The sequence below is a fragment of the Microcaecilia unicolor genome, chromosome 2, assembly GCF_901765095.1.
Source record: "Microcaecilia unicolor chromosome 2, aMicUni1.1, whole genome shotgun sequence".
Classification (NCBI taxonomy): domain Eukaryota; kingdom Metazoa; phylum Chordata; class Amphibia; order Gymnophiona; family Siphonopidae; genus Microcaecilia; species Microcaecilia unicolor.
In genome coordinates, this window is record NC_044032.1 from 257,891,496 (window position 1) to 257,917,497 (window position 26,002).

The 26,002-nt window shown below is 47.8% G+C and overlaps 1 protein-coding gene across 3 annotated transcripts in view; it reads left to right on the forward strand.

Annotated features, from left to right (window-relative positions):
• Positions 1-26,002, forward strand: part of OTUD5 (OTU deubiquitinase 5) — a 200,194-nt gene that overhangs the window by 124,085 nt on the left and 50,107 nt on the right. For all 3 annotated transcript variants that reach the window (XM_030194009.1, XM_030194011.1, XM_030194010.1), the window contains exons 4-5: positions 15,902-16,058; positions 16,266-16,414. In XM_030194009.1, coding sequence (XP_030049869.1) covers positions 15,902-16,058; positions 16,266-16,414 — 306 coding nt within the window. The remainder of the gene's footprint in view (positions 1-15,901; positions 16,059-16,265; positions 16,415-26,002) is intronic.

Genomic DNA, 26,002 nt, shown 5'->3' on the forward strand with positions numbered 1-26,002 from the left:
CTCCGGTACCGGGGGTGCTTGCGCCACCGGTACCGTCGAGCGAGGCGCCGGCTGGCCCCTTGCCCGGGGTGAGGTCTCCAACATCGGTGCCGCTTGCGGTACCGACTGCGGTAGCCTCCCAAGAAGGCTCCCCGACTACGTCGGCGGAGGGAGCTTCGCCGGTGCGGGCGAGGGAGTCTACCTCTCGACGCTCCCACCGTGGCCGTGGTTCCACGGAGTCGAGCCGGGCACGGCTGCAGACACAGGTCCATGAACTTGTGTCTGACACCGATGGTGAGGCCTCGTGGGAAGAGGAAGAGGACATCAGATATTTCTCTGACGAGGAGTCTGAGGGTCTTCCTTCTGATCCCACTCCCTCTCCTGAAAGGCAGCTTTCTCCTCCCGAGAGTCTGTCTTTCGCTTCCTTTGTCCGGGAGATGTCTACAGCCATCTCCTTCCCGGTGGTTGTGGAGGACGAGCCCAGGGCTGAAATGTTTGAGCTCCTGGACTATCCTTCTCCACCTAAGGAAGCGTCCACAGTACCCATGCATCATGTCCTAAAAAAGACATTGCTGGCGAACTGGACCAAGCCTCTAACTAATCCCCACATTCCCAAGAAGATCAAGTCCCAGTACCGGATCCATGGGGACCCAGAGCTGATGCGCACTCAGTTGCCTCACGACTCTGGAGTTGTGGATTTGGCCCTAAAGAAGTCCAAGAGTTCTAGGGAGCATGCTTCGGCGTCCCCGGGCAAGGACTCTAGAACCTTAGACTCCTTTGGGAGGAAGGCCTACCATTCTTCTATGCTCGTGGCCAAAATTCAGTCCTACCAGCTCTACACGAGCATACACATGCGGAACAATGTGCGGCAGTTGGCGGGCTTGGTGGATAAGCTCCCCCCTGAGCAAGCCAAGCCATTTCAGGAGGTGGTCAGGCAGCTGAAGGCGTGCAGAAAATTCCTGGCCAGAGGGATGTATGATGCCTTTGATGTTGCGTCCAGGGCCGCTGCTCAAGGTGTGGTGATGCGCAGACTCTCATGGCTGCGTGCCTCTGACCTGGAGAATAGAATCCAGCAGCGGATTGCGGACTCGCCTTGCCGTGCGGATAATATTTTTGGAGAGAAAGTCGAGCAGGTGGTAGAGCAGCTCCACCAGCGGGACACCGCTTTCGACAAGTTCTCCCGCCGGCAGCCTTCAGCCGCTACCTCTACAGGTAGAAGATTTTGGGGGGGAAGGAAGACTGTTCCCTACTCTTCTGGCAAGCGTAGGTACAATCCTCCTTCTCGACAGCCTGCGGCCCAGGCTAAGCCCCAGCACGCTCGCTCTCGTCAGCAGTGTGCGACTCAGCAAGGCCCCTCGGCTCCCCAGCAAAAGCAAGGGACGAGCTTTTGACTGGTTCCAGCAGAGCATAGCCGACATCCAAGTGTCAGTGCCGGGCGACCTGCCAGTCGGAGGGAGGTTGAAAGCTTTTCACCAGAGGTGGCCTCTCATAACCTCCGATCAGTGGGTTCGCCAAATAGTCCGGCAAGGATACACCCTCAATTTGGCCTCAAAACCTCCAAATTGTCCACCGGGAGCTCAGTCTTACAGCTTCCAACACAAGCAGGTACTTGCAGAGGAACTCTCCGCCCTTCTCAGCGCCAGTGCGGTCGAGCCCGTGCCATCCGGGCAAGAAGGGCTGGGATTCTATTCCAGGTCCTTGTGGAAAAGAAAACAGGGGGGATGCGTCCCATCCTAGACCTAAGGGCCCTGAACAAATATCTGGTCAAAGAAAAGTTCAGGATGCTTTCCCTGGGCACCCTTCTCCCCATGATTCAGGAGAACGATTGGCTATGCTCTCTGGACTTGAAGAACGCCTACACGCACATCCCGATACTGCCAGCTCACAGACAGTATCTGCGATTTCAGCTGGGCACACGTCACTTCCAGTACTGTGTGCTACCCTTTGGGCTCGCCTCTGCGCCCAGAGTGTTCACGAAGTGCTTGGCTGTAGTAGCAGCGGCACTTCGCAGACTGAGGGGGTACACGTGTTCCCATATCTCAACGATGGGCTGGTGAAGAACACATCCGAGGCAGGAGCCCTGCAGTCCATGCAGATGACTATTCGCCTCCTGGAGCTACTGGGGTTTGTGATAAATTATCCAAAGTCCCACCTTCTCCCAGTGCAGAAACTCAAATTCATAGGAGCTCTGCTGGATTCTCGGACGGCTCGCGCCTATCTCCCAGAGACGAGGGCCAACAACTTGTTGTCCCTCGTCTCGCGGGTGCGGACGTCCCAGCAGATCACAGCTCGGCAGATGTTGAGATTGCTGGGCCACATGGCCTCCACAGTTCATGTGACTCCCATGGCCCGCCTTCACATGAGATCTGCCCAATGGACCCTAGCTTCCCAGTGGTTTCAGGCTGCTGGGGATCTAGAAGACGTGATCCACCTGTCCACGAGTTTTCTCAAGTCCCTGTATTGGTGGATGATTTGGTCCAATTTGACTCTGGGACGTCCTTTCCAAATTCCTCAGCCACAAAAAGTGCTGTCAACGGATGCGTCTCTCCTGGGGTGGGGAGCTCATGTCGATGGGCTTCACACCCAAGGAAGCTGGTCCCTCCAGGAACGCGATCTACAGATCAATCTCCTGGAGTTACGAGCGGTCTGGAACGCTCTGAAGGCTTTCAGAGATCGCCTGTCCCACCAAATTATTCAAATTCAGACGGACAACCAGATTGCCATGTATTACATCAACAAGCAGGGGGGCACCGGATCTCGCCCCCTGTGTCAGGAAGCTGTCAGCATGTGGCTCTGGGCTCGCCGGCATGGCATGGTGCTCCAAGCCACATATCTGGCAGGCGTAAACAACAGTCTGGCCGACAGGTTGAGCAGGATTATGCAACCTCACGAGTGGTCGCTCAGTTCCCGTGTAGCGCGACAGATCTTCCAGGTGTGGGGCACCCCCTTGGTAGATCTCTTCGCGTCTCGAGCCAACCACAAAGTCCCTCAGTTCTGTTCCAGGCTTCAGGCCCACGGCAGACTGGCATTGGATGCCTTCCTCCTGGACTGGAGGGAGGGTCTGCTGTATGCTTATCCTCCCATTCCTCTGGTGGGGAAGACTTTGTTGAAACTCAAGCAAGACCGAGGCACCATGATTCTGATTGCTCCTTTTTGGCCGCGTCAGATCTGGTTCCCTCTTCTTCTGGAGTTGTCCTCCGAAGAACCGTGGAGATTGGAGTGTTTTCCGACCCTCATCACACAGGACGAAGGGGCGCTTCTGCATCCCAACCTCCGGTCCCTGGCTCTCACGGCCTGGATGTTGAGAGCGTAGACTTTGCCTCTTTGGGTCTGTCAGAGGGTGTCTCCCGCATCTTGCTTGCTTCCAGGAAAGATTCCACTAAGAGGAGTTACTTCTTTCTATGGAGGAGGTTTGCCGTCTGGTGTGACAGCAAGGCCCTAGATCCTCGCTCTTGTCCTACACAGACCCTGCTTGAATACCTTCTGCACTTGTCTGAGTCTGGTCTCAAGACCAACTCTGTAAGGGTTCACCTTAGTGCAATCAGTGCATACCATTACCATGTGGAAGGTAAGCCGATCTCAGGACAGCCTTTAGTCGTTCGCTTCATGAGAGGTTTGCTTTTGTCAAAGCCCCCTGTCAAGCCTCCTACAGTGTCATGGGATCTCAATGTCGTTCTCACCCAGCTGATGAAACCTCCTTTTGAGCCACTGAATTCCTGCCATCTGAAGTACTTGACCTGGAAGGTCATTTTCTTGGTGGCAGTTACTTCATCTCGTAGAGTCAGTGAGCTTCAGGCCCTGGTAGCCCAGGCCCCTTACACCAAATTTCATCATAACAGAGTAGTCCTCCGCACTCACCCTAAGTTCTTGCCAAAGGTTGTGTCGGAGTTCCATCTGAACCAGTCAATTGTCTTGCCAACATTCTTTCCCCGTCCTCATTCCTGCCCTGCTGAACGTCAGCTGCACACATTGGACTGCAAGAGAGCATTGGCCTTCTATCTGGAGCGGACACAGCCCAACAGACAGTCCGCCCAATTGTTTGTTTCTTTTGATCCCAACAGGAGGGGAGTGGCTGTGGGAAAACGCACCATATCCAATTGGCTAGCAGATTGCATTTCCTTCACTTACGCCCAGGCTGGGCTGGCTCTTGAGGGTCATGTCACGGCTCATAATGTTAGAGCCATGGCAGCGTCGGTAGCCCACTTGAAGTCAGCCACTATTGAAGAGATTTGCAAAGCTGCGACGTGGTCATCTGTCCACACATTCACATCTCATTACTGCCTGCAGCAGGATACCCGACGCGACAGTCGGTTCGGGCAGTCAGTGCTTCAGAATCTGTTCGGGGTTTAGAATCCAACTCCACCCCCCTAGGCCCATGCTTGTTCTGTTCCAGGCTGCACTCTCAGTTAGTTGGTAAATTGTTTAGGTCAATCTCAGTTATGTCCTCGCCATTGCAAGGCCCAATTGACCATGGTTGTTGTTTTGAGTGAGCCTGGGGGCTAGGGATACCCCATCAGTGAGAACAAGCAGCCTGCTTGTCCTCGGAGAAAGCGAATGCTACATACCTGTAGAAGGTATTCTCCGAGGACAGCAGGCTGATTGTTCTCACAAACCCGCCCGCCTCCCCTTTGGAGTTGTGTCTTCCCTTCTCTTTGTCTTGCTACATATGAGACTGGCCGGCACGAGCCGGTTCGGGCGGGAAGACGGCCGCGCATGCGCGGTGCGCATCGGCGCGCGAGGACTAGCAAAGGACTTTGCTAGAAAGTGTTCCGATTGGAGGGGCTGCCGTGGACGTCACCCATCAGTGAGAACAATCAGCCTGCTGTCCTCGGAGAATACCCTCTACAGGTATGTAGCATTCGCTTTCTACCCCTGATATCTCACCTTGCATCCAAACCAAAGTTTCAGCGTGCTTGTCTGACATTGCTGTCTGGATGTCTCAACGCCACCTGAAATTAAATATGACCAAAACCGAGCTTCTCATTTCCCCCCCAAACCCACCTCCCCGCTCCCCCCGTTTTCTATTTCTGTTGATGGCTCTCTCATTCTCCCTGTCTGCTCAGCTCGAAACCTTGGGGTCATCTTTCACTCTTCTCTCTCCTTCTCTGCTCATATCCAGCAGATTGCCAAGACCTGTCGTTTATTTCTTTACAACATCCATAAAATCCGCCCCTTTCTTTCCGAGCACTCTACCAAAACCCTCATCCACACCCTTGTCACCTCTCGTTTAGACTACTGCAATCTGCTTCTTGCTGGCCTCCCACTTAGTCATCTCTCCCCCCTCCAGTCGGTTCAAAACTCTGCTGCCCGTCTCGTCTTCCGCCAGGGTCGCTTTACTCATACTACCCCTCTCCTCAAGACCCTTCACTGGCTCCCTATCCGTTTTTGCATCCTGTTCAAACTTCTTCTACTAACCTATAAATGTACTCACTCTGCTGCTCCCCAGTATCTCTCCACACTCATCCTTCCCTACACCCCTTCCCGTGCACTCCGCTCCATGGATAAATCCTTCTTATCTGTTCCCTTCTCCACTACTGCCAACTCCAGACTTCGCGCCTTCTGTCTCGCTGCACCCTACGCCTGGAATAAACTTCCTGAGCCCCTACGTCTTGCCCCATCCTTGGCCACCTTTAAATTTAAACAACTAATATACTATAGGGATTTATTGTGTAGAAAAACTAGAGTCAGTTCTAATATATACTCACTAAAGACTCCAGAACTTATGAACAAACTATTACTTTATTAACAATAAATATCAATCACTCACACTCAATTACATACATAATAGTACATTATCTCACTTAGACATCCACACGTTACCGCCATCCATACAAAGGTGTAGTGACAATGTGAAACTGTCAAAATTAACCTCAACAATGATATACCAAATAATACATAAATTCTATTATGATGCTAAATAATCAATCACTGCTTTCATTGTGTATATAGGTTCTATAAATAGAAACCCGCATATAGTCTTATGTCCATTAATCCATTATAGCATCAATGATTTTATGTACATCCAAACGGACGCGTAAAGGATTGGACAATTCCACCTTCCGCAACGATGTTTCTTGTTGAGAGAAAAAGTGTCACTGAAAATGCTTAAAATCCACAAATAATGGTGGCAAGGAACGTGTGTCCAAGTTTGAAAACATCAACTTGCCGGTTCCTCAATGCTGATCGGCATTTCGTCTCCTTCGTCAGGAGGAACCACAACTGTAACAACATTGATAACAATTATCTTCTATGTATACTTATGTATTCAAATCTAACTTTAATTCTATTATATATCTTCTAATTCATTTAAAAAACACTTACTGATAATACTGTGTTAGGCTGCACGCCGAGTGGGGATCGGCCGGACTTCCGCCTTGGGATCACACCACCGGAAACTATCAAAAGCGAACCAGAGAACAAGACTTAAATACCCAAAAAGAAACTAACGGAACGTCATGACGTCACACCCATTCGACCTCCAAATTGAGGCCGTTCGGGGTGACTGTTCCCCAAGTGTAAATGTATCGTTGTTCCAAAAGTAATAAGCGGGCACTTATATCGCCACTTCTATTAGTGGGCATAATCTGCGTCAATACAACACATTGAAGTTGTTCGATCGAATGATTATATCGCTGCCAGTGAGCTACTAGCGGGCTTTCCTTTTTGCCTAACCTTAAATTACTGACATGCTCCGCTAAGCGATTTTTCAATTGTCTTTTTGTGTGGCCTAACGGTAACGTGTGGATGTCTAAGTGAGATAATGTACTATTATGTATGTAATTGAGTGTGAGTGATTGATATTTATTGTTAATAAAGTAATAGTTTGTTCATAAGTTCTGGAGTCTTTAGTGAGTACACCTTTAAATCTAGACAGAAAGCCCACCTCTTTATCATTGCTTTTGACTCGTAACCACTTGTAACCAATCGCCTCCCCCTACCCTCCTCTCTTCCTTCCCATTCACATTAATTGATTTGATTTGCTTACTTTATTTTTTTTTTTGTCTATTAGATTGTAAGCTCTTTGAGCAGGGACTGTCTTTCTTCTATGTTTGTGCAGCGCTGCGTACGCCTTCTAGCGCTATAGAAATGCTAAATAGTAGTAGTAGTACTATTGCAACTTGCTTCTTACAGGTCTCCCACTTAGCCATCTCTCTCCTCTTCAATCTGTTCAAAATTCTGCTGCATGACTAATATTCCGCCAGTGTCGTTATGCTCATATTAGCCCTCTCCTCAAGTCACTTCACTGGCTTCCTATCCGTTTCCTCGTACAGTTCAAACTCCTCTTATTGACCTATAAGTGCATTCACTCTGCAGCTCCTCAGTACCTTTCCACTCTCATCTCTCCCTACATTCCTCCCCGGGAACTCCGTTCACTGGGTAAATCTCTCTTATCTGCACCCTTCTCCTCCACTGCTAACTCCAGACTCCGTTCCTTTTATCTTGCTGCACCATATGCCTGGAATAGACTTCCTGAGCCGGTACGTCAAGCTCCATCTCTGGCCGTCTTCAAATCTAAGCTAAAAGCCCACCTTTTTGATGCTGCTTTTAACGCCTAACCCTTATTCACTTTGTTCAGAACCCTTATTTTATCATCCTCACTTTAATATTCCCTTATCTCTTGTTTGTTCTGTCTGTCTGTCCTAATTAGATTGTAAGCTCTGTCGAGCAGGGACTGTCTCTTCATGTTCAAGTGTACAGCACTGCGTACGTCTAGTAGCGCTTTAGAAATGATAAGTAGTAATGGAAAGTGTGCAGGCAGCGGAGAGGGTAATCAGTCTCCTGAGGTCTCTGGGTTGGATAGTCAATCTAGCCAAGAGCCAGCTGGTCCTATCACAGTCTCTGGAGTACTTGGGGGTGCTTTTTGATACTCAAGCAGGCACCGTTTCCCTTCTGGAGGCTCGATGGCTGAAAATCCAGTCCCAATTTGGGGGGGGGGGGGGGGTCTGTTATGGTTGCCTGCTCCCAGGGCGTGGGATTATATGCTTGTTTTGGGCTCCATGCGTCCACGTTGGATGTGGTTCCATGGGCCAGAAGCCATATGAGAGCTCTCAAGCTGTCGCTCCTCTGCTGACGGTGTCCTCTGTTGGAGGACTACTTGGCCGCCTCTCCTGGACGCTTCACGTGTGGTTGGCCATGTGTTGGTGGTTATGCCTAGAGAATCTCCACTTGGGGATTCCCCTAGCCACTCCAGACTGGGTGGTTTAGTTTTAATTTAAATAAAGTAGCCCAGTGATCCAGTGTTTCTAAACCTTTCTTAACATCGGGTAGAATTCCTTCAAAAACCCCAGTAAATGGAATGTAAACTGATGTCATCTGCATATATGACAGGGCAAAAACCCAGTTTTCTAACTGTAATACATCCAACCTTATTCCAACACAGAGGCTTTCCTTGATTGGGACACAGTTTTTCTTCTGCAAGTCACACTGCAAAGATGTGTTCAGACTGTTCAAATAGTTCAATATTGCCCTTAGGTCATGGCCATAACCTGCTTAGTAATCCTGGGTTATATGGCATATATAGTATGTGATCCCTGCTGCTTGTCTTAAAATGGGAGGTCCACAATGGGAACTGAAATTTAGATGGCCTAGCCCTTATCTGTCACGTCTGTGGCCGTGACCACCCTCAGCCTTACCTTCTTTCTGGGGGTCAGCAGCTCCGCTGGCTTCTGTCTGTGTTTGTGTTTGTCTTGTCTCTAGTCTCTGGGCTGATTGCTTCACTAGACCTCACCTGTGTTGGCTATGCCTCTCTAGGGAGCCAGCATCTAAGATGGCTGCCACCGGCTCTGTGCCAGCTTCCAAGATGGCTCCTGCTTGTCTTTCCTGTGGGCTCACTTCCTATGTGTGTCAAGCCTCTCTTTGGGGTCAGTGTACTTCCTGCTTCTGTCCTACTGCTGATGACTCATCAGTGAGAGCCTTCATACGGAAGTGCTGTGCTTGCAGTCAGTGCCTTTGCATAAGTGTTATGCTCTTAGGCCAGGTCAGGTTAGTAAGTGTCTGCTGCACTACTGCTTAGCCTCTCTCTGGCTTCCAACCCAGTTTCTTTCTGTGTCTGTGTCTCTGTTGTCCTTCCGTGGGGGGGGGGAGGGGGGGTCTTACTACTACTACTACTACTACTACTACTATTTAGCATTTCTATAGCGCTACAAGGCCACTGTCTGTCTGTGGATTGCGGGTCCTTCCTGGCTTACCCTGTGTTTGGGGTGAAGCCTCTATTCCTGGCTCACCCTGTGTTTGGGGTGAAGCCTCTATTCCTGGCTTACCCTGTGTTTGGGGTGAAGTCTCTGCTCCAGGCTTACCCTGTGTTGGGGTGAAGCCTCTGTTCCTGGCTTACCCTGGGTTGGGGTGAAGCCTTTGTCCAGGTTTGTTCTCTGTCTGTATGCGAAGCCTCAGCCTTTGTGGGTTCCCCAGTCAGTGTGTGGAACGGCTGTGGCTTCAGACCCTTGGCCTGCTCTTCCTGGTTACTCTGTTTGCTGTGCTGCCTGCCCAAGACCCTTGGCCTGTTATTCCTGGTTTGCTCTCTTTACCCTGAACCCTGCCTTGCCTAGCCTGTGTGCCTTCCCTGCTTGTATATCCTGAGAGTATATACTGAATCCTGTATCTGTCTGGCTAGTGTGTTTTCCTGGGTGATTATTCCTGTATCCTGTCTCCACCTAGCTAGAGGGTTTACCCTGTGGGTATTCCCGGATCCCCGTTCTGCCTAGTTTGTTGCTGCCCTAGTCCTTGCTCCTGCTAGCTTCTGTACGCCTTGTGTTCCTTGGTCTGTCTTCTGGGTCTTGCTAGTGGCTGTGCAGCAGCACACTGTCTGTGTTTAGTTCCTAGTCTGGTCTCCCTCGTGTTTTCCCAGACCCAGGGTGGGTCCTCTGGATCTTCAGTTCCTGCCTTATCCTGCAAGTCCTGCCGGCCACCTGCACTTCGGAGCTCAACTCTGGAGGAACGGTGGCTAAGTGCAGGTGAAGCTGTTCCTGTTTCGTCTGTTCTAGTTGCCTGCCTTGTACTTCTCCAGTCCAGAGTTCCAGTACTGCTCTTCTGTGTTTCCAGTCCCGAGGTGGTCTTGCCTGCCGCTGCCGCTCCTTGGCAGTGGCCCAAGGGCTCACGAACTCCAGTCCTGCCTCGAGGACCTGACAGAATGCCAAGGCCCTCGAGAACGCAACATTATCATACAAAGTCTTTCCTTCTGCTTGTCTCTAAATCGTGCTTCAAGAGTGGGCTACAGAATGCAGCTTGCCCAAAGGACTCTCTTATGACTCAGTAGTGTATTTCTCACCACAGATTATGCAAATTTTGGTTGGGGAGCTCACCTCAACCGTTGACAAATCCATCTTGAGAGCAGTATTTTGATTTCTTTGCCTAGTTGCACATCACCTTCGAGGTTGGTCAATAGCAATCCAAACCAAAAATCAGGTGGCAATGTTTTATGTAAACAAAGAGAGGCAGGATCCCTTCCACTATAGCAGCAGCATGCATATAGAATTTTGTGATTCTGGATCATATATCCATCCAGACTACTGGCCTTCCCAGAAAGCAAATTTTTCTAGTGAGCAGAGTCAACAGAATCCTCCATCCTTACAAGTGGTTTCTAAATTCAGAAGTGGATCAATCCATCATCCAGTTGTGGGAATACCTTGAATAAACCTATTTGCTATGAACAAAAACACCGAGCTACCTCTCTATTGCTCAAGGCAGACTTCTCCCTGTCAAATTGCATCAGATGCAGCCATCATAGACTGACCTTGATTTCTGTTCTAAGCTTACCTTCCCATACCACTGTAGAAATCCCAAAGGTTGGACACAATAATTTCATGGAACCATCTCAACAAAACCCTCTTTGAGGTGTGTGATCATACCAGTACTTTTGTTGGATCGTTCGCTTTTGAAGTTTGTTCTCATGGGAGAAGGGGCCAAATTCTGCCCAAGTATGATTCGGTTATTAGAAAGGGAAGTACTTAGGAAGACAGCTTTTTGCAAGAATTACAACTTCCCTAGTACCCTGAGAAAATTTTGTCCATTGATGATCAGGTGGGGAATGGAATTTAGTGATATCAATAGCTCTCAATACAGTTACCCCCCCCCCCCCCCCCCCAAAAAAAAAAGAAGAAATATGAATATTTTAGACAACCATGATTCAGTGATCATTTATTTGAAATGCTCAGGGTGCTGGAGAGAATTTGGAGAAAGACAAACCTGATAATGATTCATTACCTTTGGCCAAAGATTTGGCAGATTTTTTTTTCTGTCAAAGATTCAGGCCCCAGTGTTCAAAACTGAGGAGCTGTACTGAACAGCACCTGAGAAATAGCACAGGAACAGTGCGTCGGAACTCTCCTAGTGCTCAACGCTAATGAGATGCAAATACAGGTGCGCTCATAGTGTTGAGCATTAGGAAGTTGTCAGGAGTTAAGAGCTAGGATGGTGCCTGGCACATGTGCTCAAGAGTTTGCATTAAGCACAACTCTTGAGCACATGCCCAGAACTCCAGAGGTGTTGGTTGCTGGTTATAGTAAGTTGCAGCATTTCAGCAACCGGGAGAAGCAGTTCGTACGCGAAAACAACAGCAGCAGAGTCACAATCAGCAGGTAACCCAGTTTGTACCCTCTAGTGTAGTGCTGGGTTAAAGTTTGAAGTCTTTTGCATTAAGCAAATAAATGCTGCAATTACATTGATAGTTTAAGCCTTAATTAAACCAAGGAAGCCCATAAATAAAGTTATTATTAATTCTGGAAGAGCAGTATTCAGAAAAATGTAGGAAAAAGATATTACCCCCAAAAAGAAGAAAAAGAAACAATCCTTAAGTCTGTTTTAGAGTAGAAACTTCTCATACCTGTACAGTTCCATTTCTGTATCCTCCTTGGGAACAACACCCTAACGCCAGCACCGAGCTGGTGTAGGGTTTACAGTGGTAAGGGCACTCTTGTTTACTTCGTTCTTCTCTGAGCATCAGAGGGAATAAGAAATGACCTACTTGACATGTCTTTGACTACATTTGCATGCGCATTGCACTGTTCTTAGCTTTAAGAACTACCAGGGTCTCTCTTAATAGGGAAACATCATTTGATTGGACACCTATATGATTTGTAATCTGCCTAGAATTGTAAAGATAGTGTGAAATAGAAATTTTGAAAATATGTGAGATTGCATAGTGCTTCCTCTCTCCCCCCCCCCCCCCCCCAATTGTTCAATGTATATGTGAATAATTTAGGATAAACTGATTTGAAACCCAGGTTATAGTTCATTTTCTTATACAGATAATTTTCAGCTAGCTATGCCCATCTCTGATTCTCTTAAGATGATAACTTTAAAATTAGGTATATGTCTGAGACACGTCTCATCCTGGATTGATCAAAATGTGTTGAAACTGAATCTGGAAAAAGCAGCTATATTGTGGGTAGACAAAGATTTAGATTCCCTGCTTACTGATACTTTTGACATAGGAAATAGATTATAATTGCAGTGTTGAGTAAGAAGCTTGAGCATCTTCAGTGATTCAACGCTACTGTTTGAGGCTCAAATAAAAAGCTTTTCTGAAGTTAACACAGGATAAAATGGATTTGATCTTAAGTGAAAGAAGAAAATTTGAGGCAGGTGATCCAGACAAGTATTATATCACAATTGGACTATTGTTACCTACTTTATTTAGGACTGCCAGAACAATTATTGGGAAGACTTTAATTGATACAGAACACTAAAGTTATTTGTAGAGATGAGACGTAGGACTGTGCTACCCCATTTTTAACTGCACTATAGAGAATGACACGGGGAAAGAGCCTAAGGGGATGGGGATAGAGCCCGTGGGGACGGGGACACACTTTGTTCCTGTGTCATTTTCTACTTTGAACCCTGTAAATGTAAGCCACATTGAGCCTGCAGATAGGTGGGAAAATGTGGGATACAAATGCAATAAATAAATGAATGAACTGGACTGTTATTTATGTTTGAGTGATACAAATGACAATATTTTGATTTTTTGGAAAAACAAGCAAACATGCTGGCCACAACTAGCAAAATTTGCATGTGAGATCCTGCACATTCCTGCTATCAGCATATCTCCTAAGAAGACATATTCTATTGCAGGAAGGACTGTGGAAGACAGGACAGCTAGACTGAATCCTAAGATTGTTGATGACTTATTCATCCACCGATCAAAAAATTATAACAGTGCTTCATAGAGCATATTTCTCCCCCACTAGGGCATACAGAACAGGTTGTATTTTGTACCCCTAGACATTTTAACAGGGTGGGTTAGGATTCCTTGGGATAGTAGAAGTCAGCTATTGTCAGGGTTGGAAGGGTAGAGGGTGGTGGTGGGGGGGTTATTATAGTTGCCTGTTGTTATTGTTTTCTATTTGTGATTTATAAATGACAGTTGCACAGCATACTTTAATATATACTTTAATAAAAAGATTTAAATATAAAATCATAAGTGTTCGAGGCTTCTACAGATGAGGACAGAGCCCACAGGAATGGGACAGGGACAGAACCTGTGTGGATGGTCAGGGCCTGCGGGGACAGGTTGGGGTGGAGACAGAGCCAATGGGGACAGAGCCAGAACCTTCAGGGACAGGGTGGGGACAGAGATAGAACCCACTATGGCAGAGTGGGGACAGAGACAGAATCCATGGGGACAGGATGGGGACAGACTTTGTCCCCGTGTCATTCTCTACTCCACTGGTTACTGTTAGAACTATGGGGGATGTTTAAACTTCTATTTCTTTTTAGAGTTTTCTGTGAGGTTGGACCTGCCTGTTTGTATAGTTCAGTAACCAAGTATGATTTGGTTAGATCTTTTGGACTGAATCCTTTCAGTCAAGAAAATATGGCTGACTTCCATTGGAGAGAGAACATTTTAGTGGAATGGCTCCACGCTATTTCTCATTCCAAATATGAATTCTCTACACTTGACTGCTTTATCTACTCTGTCACCTATGAACTTTAATGCAGTACCTCATGTATTTCTCATTCCGGAAATGGTGATCGCCATTATGGAATAATGTAAGCCACATTGAGCCTGCAAATAGGTGGGAAAATGTGGGATACAAATGCAAAAAATAAAAAAAAATAATAAAATGTTGGAATTCTCTTCCACTGGATATTAATTGGAGTCGTTACTTTTATTTTAAGAACAAAGTTGAAAAATAGGTTATTTGATGACTTCATACAAAGATATTGTAATGAAATAGATTTAAAACATGAATTATCCAGGGAGAGGTAGATGTTATTTGTCTGCTAGAGATTGCTGGGTTTTTTTTTTTGTTTGTTTGTTTTTTTACTTTGTTAATTGTAGGACAATCCGGAGAGGTTTTTTAGTTTAGCAGTGGTGGAATAGTCCAGTGGGTTAGAGCAGCAGGCTGTGAAGCAGAGAGACCAGAGTTCAAATCCCACTGACACTTCTTGGGCAAGTCACTTAACCCTCCATTACCTCAGGTACAAACTGAGATTGTGAGCCCTCTGGGGGCAGAGAAATATCTACTGTACCTGTAACTTGCCTTGAGCTTCCCCTGGAAAGGCATGAGCAAAATTCTAAATAAATAAAAATACATAAATAAAATAGTTTATATTATATATTATTGTTATGTGGTGTTTTAATGTTTTTACATTGTAATCTGCCTAGTTCTAGTGGGTATAGTGTGTAACATAAGTACTAAATTAAATTTAAATAAAATTAAACCAAGTGACTGACCCCAAACTCAGACCACAAGTATTTCTAGTCTTGATAACACAGAATCAAGGCAATCTCTTACACCCCAGCCTCAAATTGCTGGCCTGAACAGCCTAGAAATTGAGCAGTGCCTAGGTGCTTCCTTGGGGCTGCCACCTCCAATTCAAAACATTTATAGTGGTTGTACAGAAATTTTCCATGTGAAAACCCTGTGCTTTCAAATGGAAGACGTTTCCTGTATAATCTGCTACTCAAAGCCTAGATCCCTTTCGGTGACCACTTAATGCAATACTCAATTACATCAGTTCAGATTTCAGACCACCTCTATCAGAGTACACCTCAGTGCTTTATCTGTCTATCATGTTTTGATAGATTGAGCTCCAGCTTCTTAATATCCAGTTGTCTCCAAATTCATGAGAAGTCTTCTGTATGTCAAATCTCAAGTTCAAAAGCTTCCAGTCCCATGGGACGTGAATATTCTACTTTCTTTCCCCATGAAACAAATCAAAACATCTAACATGGAAGGTACTTTTCCCAATAGTGCTAACTTCAGCCAGAAGATTCAGTGAACTTCAAGCTTTAATCATTTATGAACTGTGAATACAATTCCATCAAAGGGGTAAAGGGTCATAGATTTGATATACCGCCTAAGCGGTTTACATTTATTATATGCAGGTACTTTCTCTGTCCTTAGTGGGCTAACCGTCTGTTTTAGTACCTGGGGCAATGGGAGGGTTAAGTGAGTTGCCCAGGATCACAAGGAGCCGCAGTAGGAATCAGGTGGTCTTTTTATTTAAATGTTTAAGCAATATTTTACAATAAAGGTATACAAGAGCTATCATCTCCTGTTCCATATTCCTTTATCCTTAATTATAACTCCTTTTACAATTTAGGTTCCCCCACCCATTACAGTGGATACTTAGTCAGTCTTCCAATGTTAGGGACATATCCTAAGTTTCTGTTGAAGGTAGTTGTATCCTTCCACAACTTCTTGTGCATTCAAGAAAAGCCCACATTCTAGACTATGAGCAAGCTCTTATATACATTAGCTGTGAGCCGTGAGAAACCTGTTCCATCCTGGCATTGATAGATGAAAACATCCACTTGAGTATCAGATTAATCATGCGTCGATGGAGAATACATGTTACTGGTAAGCAGTTTTGCTGTCCTTGTTTCAATTTCTGTATCAGGATCAACACTTGTGCTCTATGTAGTTATTTTGGCATTATTCAGCATTTACTTTTATCTATTTTTTTTTTATCCAAACAGATGAAAAATGCTGACTATTTCTCCAGCTATGTGACAGAAGATTTTACCACATATATCAACAGGAAGCGGAAAAACAACTGCCATGGCAATCACATTGAGATGCAGGCCATGGCTGAAATGTATAATCGACCTGTAGAGGTGTATCAGTATGGCACAGGTAAGCGCGCTATATTTGAATTAGCTGCTCACTTTGACACTAGTTCTGCCCTATCAAGGTACTGAGACAGGCCACCAACTGGACCTGAGTTCTGTTCTCTTCTCAGGTGCCCCCTATGTCCATAAGTATGTGAGACTACTGTTGGAATCCTCTGTAAAAAATTTAAAAAAAAAAACATAAATCCTATCCACCCACTTTGTTTTTCAGAGCCCATCAACACATTTCATGGTATCCAACAGAATGAGGATGAACCCATTCGGGTCAGCTACCATCGGAACATCCATTACAACTCTGTGGTGAATCCAAACAAAGCCACAATTGGCGTGGGCCTCGGATTACCATCTTTCAAACCTGGGGTGAGTTACCAGTATTGTAGGTGAACCACAGATTGAGTCCTCTGTTGTGAGTGCTGCCTGTGGCTTCTGTTAGACATATGGAGGCGAACTTTATACAAGGGCATGTATATCAAAATTCCAAAAAAGGCATCTATTTTATAAAGACAGCATAAGTATCTATTTGCTTTTAGAAAATAGTTACACAGCCCTAGTAGTGCAAAATTTACACCTAGTTGAAAGAAAGAGTATTATGTAGCTGGACATATTTTCTAAAATACTCATGTGCATTGCAGCTCTGCGCCTATTCTTCTGAGCTACATTCCTAGACAAGTTCACCTATACCCTACTCTGACCATTATTGCTTGCCACTTAAAACTTGTACTTCTCTGAATGTTATTGCAGCTTGTTCCTCCATGGAGGGATAAAATTGATATCGAAAAGCTATAGGAAATTTAGATACCTGCTACTACTACTACTATTTAACATTTCTAAAGTGCTTCACCGTAAATGATCTTATGAGTTAAGGCACAGATCTTGAAATCAATACAGTCCTTAATGGGAAGCCAGTGAAGTTTCACATGAAGAGGCTGCACACTGTCAAAGCGAGACTTACCAAAAAAAAAAATACCTAAATTGGAACGCAAAGATTTTTCAGACCCTTTTTGTGAGATAGATCACTTGAACCATGGTATTAGAACAGTCTTTGGGGAGGGACCTGTGCAGAGCCAGAACAAGCTTGAGAGGGACCTGTCAACCTTTCCAACCCCAAAAATGAGTGGGAACCGGATCAGGCTCTTTAAAACAGATCACAGACTCACAATGTAGAATTAAAAGACGTTTATTTAGGATGTCTAGACATGGTACCATGTTTCGGCATGCACATGTCTGCTTCAGGAGTCTTGATGCGTATATTTGACAATCACATCTATCCTTGGCAATATGTCTTGCAAAACAAACATAAAAAGACCATTAATGAGAGTAAAAGTGTGTATAGCATGTAAATTCCACAGTAATGCTTTCTAACCCCACAGCACTGTGAAATCTGAAGTAACATCTTCCTTAGCATCCTGTCATACCAGCCCAGACAAATGAATTGTATCCATCTACCAGTGGAGACAGAGTAAGAAAATAGTTCTTAAGTGATTTGTCCCTGAAGGGTGCCTATATAGCTCAGTTCCATCGGCTGTCTGTATACTACCATCTGCCAGGCCAGAATGATCAGACAGATGAAGATATGTTAACAAAGATTCTCCGAGGACAAGCAGGCTGCTTGTTCTCACTGATGGGTGACGTCCGCGGCAGCCCCTCCAATCGGAATCTTCACTAGCAAAAGCCTTTGCTAGCCCTCGCGCGCCGATGCGCACCGCGCATGCGCGGCCGTCTTCCCGCCCGAAACCGGCTTGAGCCGGCCAGTCTTCTTTTCTCCGCGCTCGGTACGGTTGTGTTTTACCGTTCGTGCCCCGGAAAGTCGACCTCGCGCGTCGTTTTTCGACATTTTTCTGTGAAAATCCAGAAATCTTTTGGATTAGCCACTTTCGGTTTTTCCATTCCTCTACTTCGAGTTTTTTTCGCCCCGTTAAGTTTTCTTTCGTCGTCGGGGTAGGCCTTACTTAGGCCCCGGTCGAAATTTCCCTTTTTTCTGTGCCAAATTTCGCCATTTCGTCTTTCGATTTCGCCGGCGTGATTTTTCCGCCCATGACATCGAAGCCTTCCAGCGGCTTCAAGAAGTGCACCCAGTGCGCCCGGGTAATCTCGCTCACTGACAGGCACGCGTCGTGTCTTCAGTGTCTGGGGGCTGGGCACCGCCCTCAGGCCTGTAGTCTGTGTTCCCTTTTGCAAAGGCGGACTCAGGTAGCGAGGTTAGCCCAGTGGAACATTTTGTTCTCGGGCTCTTCGTCGGCATCGGCACCGGGGGTATCGAGTGCATCGACGTCTTCAGCGTCCAGACCTTCAACCTCGGCGGCCAGTGCATCGAGGCATCGGCCCTCTGCATCGGCGCCGAGACATCGGATAGCTGCATCGACGTCGGTGGTACCGGGACCTCGTCTGCTGATGTCGTCGGACGGTGGTGCTTCGTCTGGAGTGCAGGTGAGGGCTGTCCATTCCCCTGCTGGTGGCGGTGAGCCTTCGGGTGGGTCTCCCCCTACCCTGAGGGCTCCTGCGGTACAGCCCCCCCGAGACCGACCCTCTTCGGTCTCGGCCCCGAGGAAGCGACGGCTGGATTCTACGTCCTCCTCGTCGGTACCGGGAAGCTCCGGTGACATGCTTCATCCCAAGAAGTCGAAGAAGCATCGTCACCGGTCCCCTTCCCGTGTCGGTACCGAGAGCTCTGGGTCGCCGAAGGAGTCGGCACCCAGCAGGCATCGACGCCGAGAGGACCACTCACCCTCTGTTCAGGAGGTGTCGATGCGCTCCACTCTGGACAGCCCAGAACAGCCTCCATGCCCGGAACAGGTTCTGACGTCGACGCCTGCATCGACCTCCATGCCTTTCTCTGCAGCCGCTCTGAACGAGAGCCTCCGGGCCGTTCTCCCAGAGATTCTGGGAGAGCTGTTGCGCCCTACCCCTCCGGTACCGGCGGTGCTTGCGCCACCGGTACCGTCGAGCGTGGCGCCGGCTGGCCCATCGCCCGAGGTGAGGTCTCCGGCGTCGGTGCCGCGTGCGGTGCCGGCTGCCGTCGCCTCCCAGGAAGGCTCCCCGACTACGTCGGCGAAGGGAGCTTCACCGATGCGGGCGAGGGAGTCTACCTCTCGACGCCCCCATCGTGGACGTGGCTCCACGGAGTCGAGTCGGGCACGGTTGCAGACACAGGTCCGTGAACTTGTGTCTGACACCGAGGGTGAGTCCTCGTGGGAAGAGGAAGAAGACCCCAGATATTTCTCTGACGAGGAGTCTGAGGGTCTTCCTTCCGATCCCACTCCCTCTCCTGAAAGACAGCTTTCTCCTCCTGAGAGTCTGTCTTTCGCTTCCTTTGTCCGGGAGATGTCTACGGCCATCCCCTTCCCGGTGGTTGTGGAGGACGAGCCCAGGGCTGAAATGTTTGAGCTCCTGGACTATCCTTCTCCACCTAAGGAAGCGTCCACTGTTCCCTTGCACCATGTCCTAAAAAAGACATTGCTTGCGAACTGGACCAAACCTTTAACTAATCCCCACATCCCCAAGAAGATCGAGTCCCAGTACCGGATCCATGGGGACCCAGATCTGATGCGCACTCAGTTGCCTCATGATTCTGGAGTTGTGGATCTGGCCCTAAAGAAGGCTAAGAGTTCTAGGGAGCATGCTTCGGCGCCCCCGGGCAAGGACTCTAGAACCTTAGACTCCTTTGGGAGGAAGGCCTACCATTCTTCTATGCTCGTGGCCAAAATTCAGTCTTACCAGCTCTACACGAGCATACACATGCGGAACAATGTGCGGCAGTTGGCGGGCTTGGTTGATGCGCTCCCCCCTGAGCAAGCCAAGCCGTTTCAGGAGGTGGTCAGGCAGCTGAAGGCGTGCAGAAAATTCCTGGCCAGAGGGGTGTATGACACCTTTGATGTTGCGTCCAGGGCCACTGCTCAAGGTGTGGTGATGCGCAGGCTCTCATGACTGCGTGCCTCCGACCTGGAGAATAGAATCCAGCAGCGGATTGCGGACTTGCCTTGCCGTGCGGATAACATTTTTGGAGAGAAAGTCGAACAGGTGGTAGAGCAGCTCCACCAGCGGGACACCGCATTCGACAAGTTCTCCCGCCGGCAGCCTTCAGCCTCTACCTCTACAGGTAGAAGATTTTTTGGGGGAAGGAAGACTGTTCCCTACTCTTCTGGCAAGCGTAGGTACAATCCTCCTTCTCGACAGCCTGCGGCCCAGGCTAAGCCCCAGCGCGCTCGCTCTCGTCAGCAGCGTGCGACTCAGCAAGGCCCCTCGGCTCCCCAGCAAAAGCAAGGGGCGAGCTTTTGACTGGCTCCAGCAGAGCATAGCCGACATCCAAGTGTCAGTGCCGGGCGACCTGCCAGTCGGAGGGAGGTTGAAAGCTTTTCACCAAAGGTGGCCTCTCATAACCTCCGATCAGTGGGTTCTCCAAATAGTCCGGCAAGGATACACCCTCAATTTGGCCTCAAAACCTCCAAATTGTCCACCGGGAGCTCAGTCTTACAGCTTCCAGCACAAGCAGGTACTTGCAGAGGAACTCTCCGCCCTTCTCAGCGCCAATGCGGTCGAGCCCGTGCCATCCGGGCAAGAAGGGCTGGGATTCTATTCCAGGTACTTCCTTGTGGAAAAGAAAACAGGGGGGATGCGTCCCATCCTAGACCTAAGGGCCCTGAACAAATATCTGGTCAAAGAAAAGTTCAGGATGCTTTCCCTGGGCACCCTACTTCCCATGATTCAGGAAAACGATTGGCTATGCTCTCTGGACTTGAAGGATGCCTATACACACATCCCGATACTGCCAGCTCACAGACAGTATCTGCGATTTCAGCTGGGCACACGTCACTTCCAGTACTGTGTGCTACCCTTTGGGCTCGCCTCTGCGCCCAGGGTGTTCACAAAGTGCTTGGCTGTAGTAGCGGCAGCACTTCGCAGGCTGGGGGTGCACGTGTTCCCATATCTCGACGATTGGCTGGTGAAGAATACGTCCGAGGCAGGAGCCCTGCAGTCCATGCAGATGACTATTCGCCTCCTGGAGCTACTGGGGTTTGTGATAAATTACCCAAAGTCCCATCTTCTCCCGGCACAGAGACTCGAATTCATAGGAGCTCTGCTGGATTCTCGGACGGCTCGCGCCTATCTCCCAGAGGCGAGAGCCAACAACTTGTTGTCCCTCGTCTCGCGGGTGCGAGCGTCCCAGCAGATCACAGCTCGGCAGATGTTGAGATTGCTGGGCCACATGGCCTCCACAGTTCATGTGACTCCCATGGCCCGCCTTCACATGAGATCTGCTCAATGGACCCTAGCTTCCCAGTGGTTTCAGGCTGCTGGGGATCAAGAGGACGTGATCCACCTGTCCACGAGTTTTCTCGAATCCCTGTATTGGTGGACGATTTGGTCCAATTTGACTCTGGGACGTCCTTTCCAAATTCCTCAGCCACAAAAAGTGCTGTCAACGGATGCGTCTCTCCTGGGGTGGGGAGCTCATGTCGATGGGCTTCACACCCAAGGAAGCTGGTCCCTCCAAGAACGCGATCTACAGATCAATCTTCTGGAGTTACGAGCGATCTGGAACGCTCTGAAGGCTTTCAGAGATCGGCTGTCCCACCAAATTATCCAAATTCAGACAGACAACCAGGTTGCCATGTACTACGTCAACAAGCAAGGGGGTACCGGATCTCGCCCCCTGTGTCAGGAAGCCGTCAGCATGTGGCTCTGGGCTCGCCGGCACGGCATGGTGCTCCAAGCCACATATCTGGCAGGCGTAAACAACAGTCTGGCCGACAGACTGAGCAGGATTATGCAACCTCACGAGTGGTCGCTCAACTCCCGAGTGGTGCGCCAGATCTTCCAAGCGTGGGGCACCCCCTTGGTGAATCTTTTCGCATCTCGAGCCAACCACAAAGTCCCTCAGTTCTGTTCCAGGCTTCAGGCCCACGGCAGACTGGCATCGGATGCCTTCCTCCTGGATTGAGGGGAGGGTCTGCTGTATGCTTATCCTCCCATTCCTCTGGTGGGGAAGACTTTGTTGAAACTCAAGCAAGACCGAGGCACCATGATTCTGATTGCTCCTTTTTGGCCGCGTCAGATCTGGTTACCTCTTCTTCTGGAGTTGTCCTCTGAAGAACCCTGGAGATTGGAGTGTTTTCCGACCCTCATCACGCAGGACGAAGGGGCGCTTCTGCATCCCAGCCTCCGGTCCCTGGCTCTCACGGCCTGGATGTTGAGAGCGTAGACTTTGCCTCTTTGGGTCTGTCAGAGGGTGTCTCCCGTATCTTGCTTGCTTCCAGGAAAGATTCCACTAAGAGGAGTTACTTCTTTCTATGGAGGAGGTTTGCCGTCTGGTGTGACAGCAAGGCCCTAGATCCTCGCTCTTGTCCTACACAGACCCTGCTTGAATACCTTCTGCACTTGTCTGAGTCTGGTCTCAAGGCCAACTCTGTAAGAGTTCACCTTAGTGCAATCAGTGCATACCATTACCATGTGGAAGGTAAGCCGATCTCAGGACAGCCTTTAGTTGTTCGCTTCATGAGAGGTTTGCTTTTTTCAAAGCCCCCTGTCAAGCCTCCTACAGTGTCATGGGATCTCAATGTCGTTCTCACCCAGCTGATGAAACCTCCTTTTGAGCCACTGAACTCCTGCCATCTGAAGTACTTGACCTGGAAGGTCATTTTCTTGGTGGCAGTTACTTCAGCTCGTAGAGTCAGTGAGCTTCAGGCCCTGGTAGCCCAGGCTCCTTACACCAAATTTCATCATAACAGAGTAGTCCTCCGCACTCACCCTAAGTTCCTGCCAAAGGTTGTGTCGGAGTTCCATCTGAACCAGTCAATTGTCTTGCCAACATTCTTTCCCCGTCCTCATTCCTGCCCTGCTGAACGTCAGCTGCACACATTGGACTGCAAGAGAGCATTGGCCTTCTATCTGGAGCGGACACAGCCCAACAGACAGTCCGCCCAATTGTTTGTTTCTTTTGATCCCAACAGGAGGGGAGTGGCTGTAGGGAAACGCACCATATCCAATTGGCTAGCAGATTGCATTTCCTTCACTTACGCCCAGGCGGGGCTGGCTCTTGAGGGTCATGTCATGGCTCATAATGTTAGAGCCATGGCTGCGTCGGTAGCCCACTTGAAGTCAGCCTCTATTGAAGAAATTTGCAAAGCTGCGACGTGGTCATCTGTCCACACATTCACATCTCATTACTGCCTGCAGCAGGATACCCGACGCGACAGTCGGTTCGGGCAGTCAGTTCTTCAGAACCTGTTTGGGCTTTAGGATCCAACTCCACCCCCCGAGGGCCCTGTTTGTTCTGTTCCAGGCTCCACTCTCAGTTAGTTGGTAAATTTTTTAGGTCAATCTCAGTTATGTCCTCGCCGTTGCGAGGCCCAATTGACCATGTTTGTTGTTTTGAGTGAGCCTGGGGGCTAGGGTACCCCATCAGTGAGAACAAGCAGCCTGCTTGTCCTCGGAGAAAGCGAATGCTACATACCTGTAGAAGGTATTCTCCAAGGACAGCAGGCTGATTGTTCTCACAAACCCGCCCGCCTCCCCTTTGGAGTTGTGTCTTCCCTTGTCTTTGTCTTGCTACACATGAGACTGGCCGGCTCAAGCCGGTTTCGGGCGGGAAGACGGCCGCGCATGCGCGGTGCGCGAGGGCTAGCAAAGGCTTTTGCTAGTGAAGATTCCGATTGGAGGGGCTGCCGCGGACGTCACCCATCAGTGAGAACAATCAGCCTGCTGTCCTCGGAGAATACCTTCTACAGGTATGTAGCATTCGATTTAGAGAGAAGCTAGCAAATTTGGCTACAGTATAATAATGGGTAGTTTTAATTACCCTGATATTGACTGGTTAAATGCCACATGAGAGGGAGCTCTAGGAAAGTAAAATTCCTAGGCATAATAAATGACTGTTTTTTGGAGCAATTTGTCCAGAAACTGACAAGAAGGGGAGCTGTTTTAGATCTAGTCCTTAGTGGAATGCAAGACTTAGAAGAGGAGGTAACCGTGTTGGGACTGCTGGGAAACAGTGATCGTAACATGATCAAATTTGACTTAATAACTGGACTGCAGTCACTAAGCAAATCTTCTATAGTAACATTTAATTTTCAAAAGGGTAACTACGATAAAATGAGGAAAATGGTTTAAAAAAAAGATGAAAGGCTCCACTGCAAAGGTTAAATCAGGCACGGATGTTTGCAGTGGAGGAGTAGCCTGGTGGTTAGGGTGGTGGACTTTGGTCCTGGGGAACTGAGGAACTGAGTTCGATTCCCACTTCAGGCACAGGCAGCTCCTTGTGACTCTGGGCAAGTCACTTAACCCTCCATTGCCCCATGTAAGCCGCATTGAGCCTGCCATGAGTGGGAAAGCGCGGGGTACAAATGTTAAAAAAAAAACGTTTTGGAAGCACAGACCAGATATTTTATTTTATGTATTTATTGGTCCACTTGTATACCACATTTTCCCAGCTTATACGGGCTCAATGTAGCTAACAAAGTTACAAGAAAATACAAAATACAACAGCAAAAAAAAAAAAAAAAAATAGATCCAGTAAAAGAGCTTGTAAATTAAGTACAGAGTAGCAAAGATAAGAGAAGCTGACAGAGGGGAAAGAGCGGATAAGCTAACAAAGCGGGAAAAGAATAAGGGGGTTAAACAGCATTGTTGATTTCGGGGTAGGCTTTGTTAAACAAATAAGTTTTTAGCAGTTTTTTTAAAGTTTGATGATCCGACGACTCTTTCAGGGGTCTCGGCAAAGCATTCCAGGTTCGTGGGCTGATGAACGAGAAGGAAGAGGCGTAGATAGTCTTATATTTTAGATGCCTGCATGAAGGATAGTGCAGATGAAGAAACGTTCGAGATGACACCAAGGAATTTCTCGACGGCAAATCGATCAAATCACACATGTACAAAGGTGCTTCACCGTAAATGATCTTATGAGTTAAGGCACAGATCTTGAAATCAATACAGTCCTTAATGGGAAGTCAGTGAAGTTTCACACGAAGAGGCTGCGCACTGTCAAAGCGAGACTTACCAAAAAACAGTCTGGCTGCAGTGTTTTGAACCATCTGGAGCTTCTTCAGAATAGAGTGTGCACAACCAGCAAAAATGCTACTGCAGTAGTCAGTGTGACTTAAGACCAAAGAATGAATCAGGGTTCGAAAAATATCCTTAGGCAGGAGCTGTTTGATGCGTTTAAGCTTCCACAAAGAGAAGAACATTTTGTTCGTAATTTGCTTAACGTGACAATCAAGCGACAGTTGGCTGTCCAGCATGACCCCAAGAATTTTCAAGCTGTTTGAGATTGGGAGAGTAGTATCAGGAGTAACCAGAGCTGTAGGAAGAGACTTATATTTGGAAGAAAAAACAATGCAATGAGTTTTATCCTTATTGAGTTTAATTTAAACACATTAGCCCAGGATTCCAGAATGGAAAAGATATATTCCAGATGTTAATAAAGGTGGAAAGAAGAGCAAACGACAGCCAACATGGTTAAAGGGATAAGTGAAAGAGGCTATTAGAGCCAAAAGAACATCTTTCAGATATGGAAAAAAGATCTGAATGAAGACAACAAGAAGTAACATAAGCACTGGCAAGTTACGTGATTCTGGTAGGGCTGTACTATCGTCCACCAGGACAGAACAAACAGACGGATGAAGAAATGTTTATAGAAAGTAGGAAAGCTGGAAAATTGGGCAACAGTATAATAATGGATGATTTCAATTACCCCAATATTGACTGAAATAAATGTCACATCAGGGAGTGCTAGGGAAGTAAAATTCCAAGATGTAATAAATGACTGCTTTTTCGAGCAACTGGTCCAGGAGCTGACAAGAGGGAGGAAGCTATTTTAGATCTAGTCTTTAGTGGAATGCAGGGCATTGTATGGAGAGGTAAGTGTGGGTCCGCTGGGAAACAGTGATCATAACATGATCAAATTTGAGCTGATATCTGGAGTAAAGTCACAAAGGAGATCTACTGTAGCAGCAT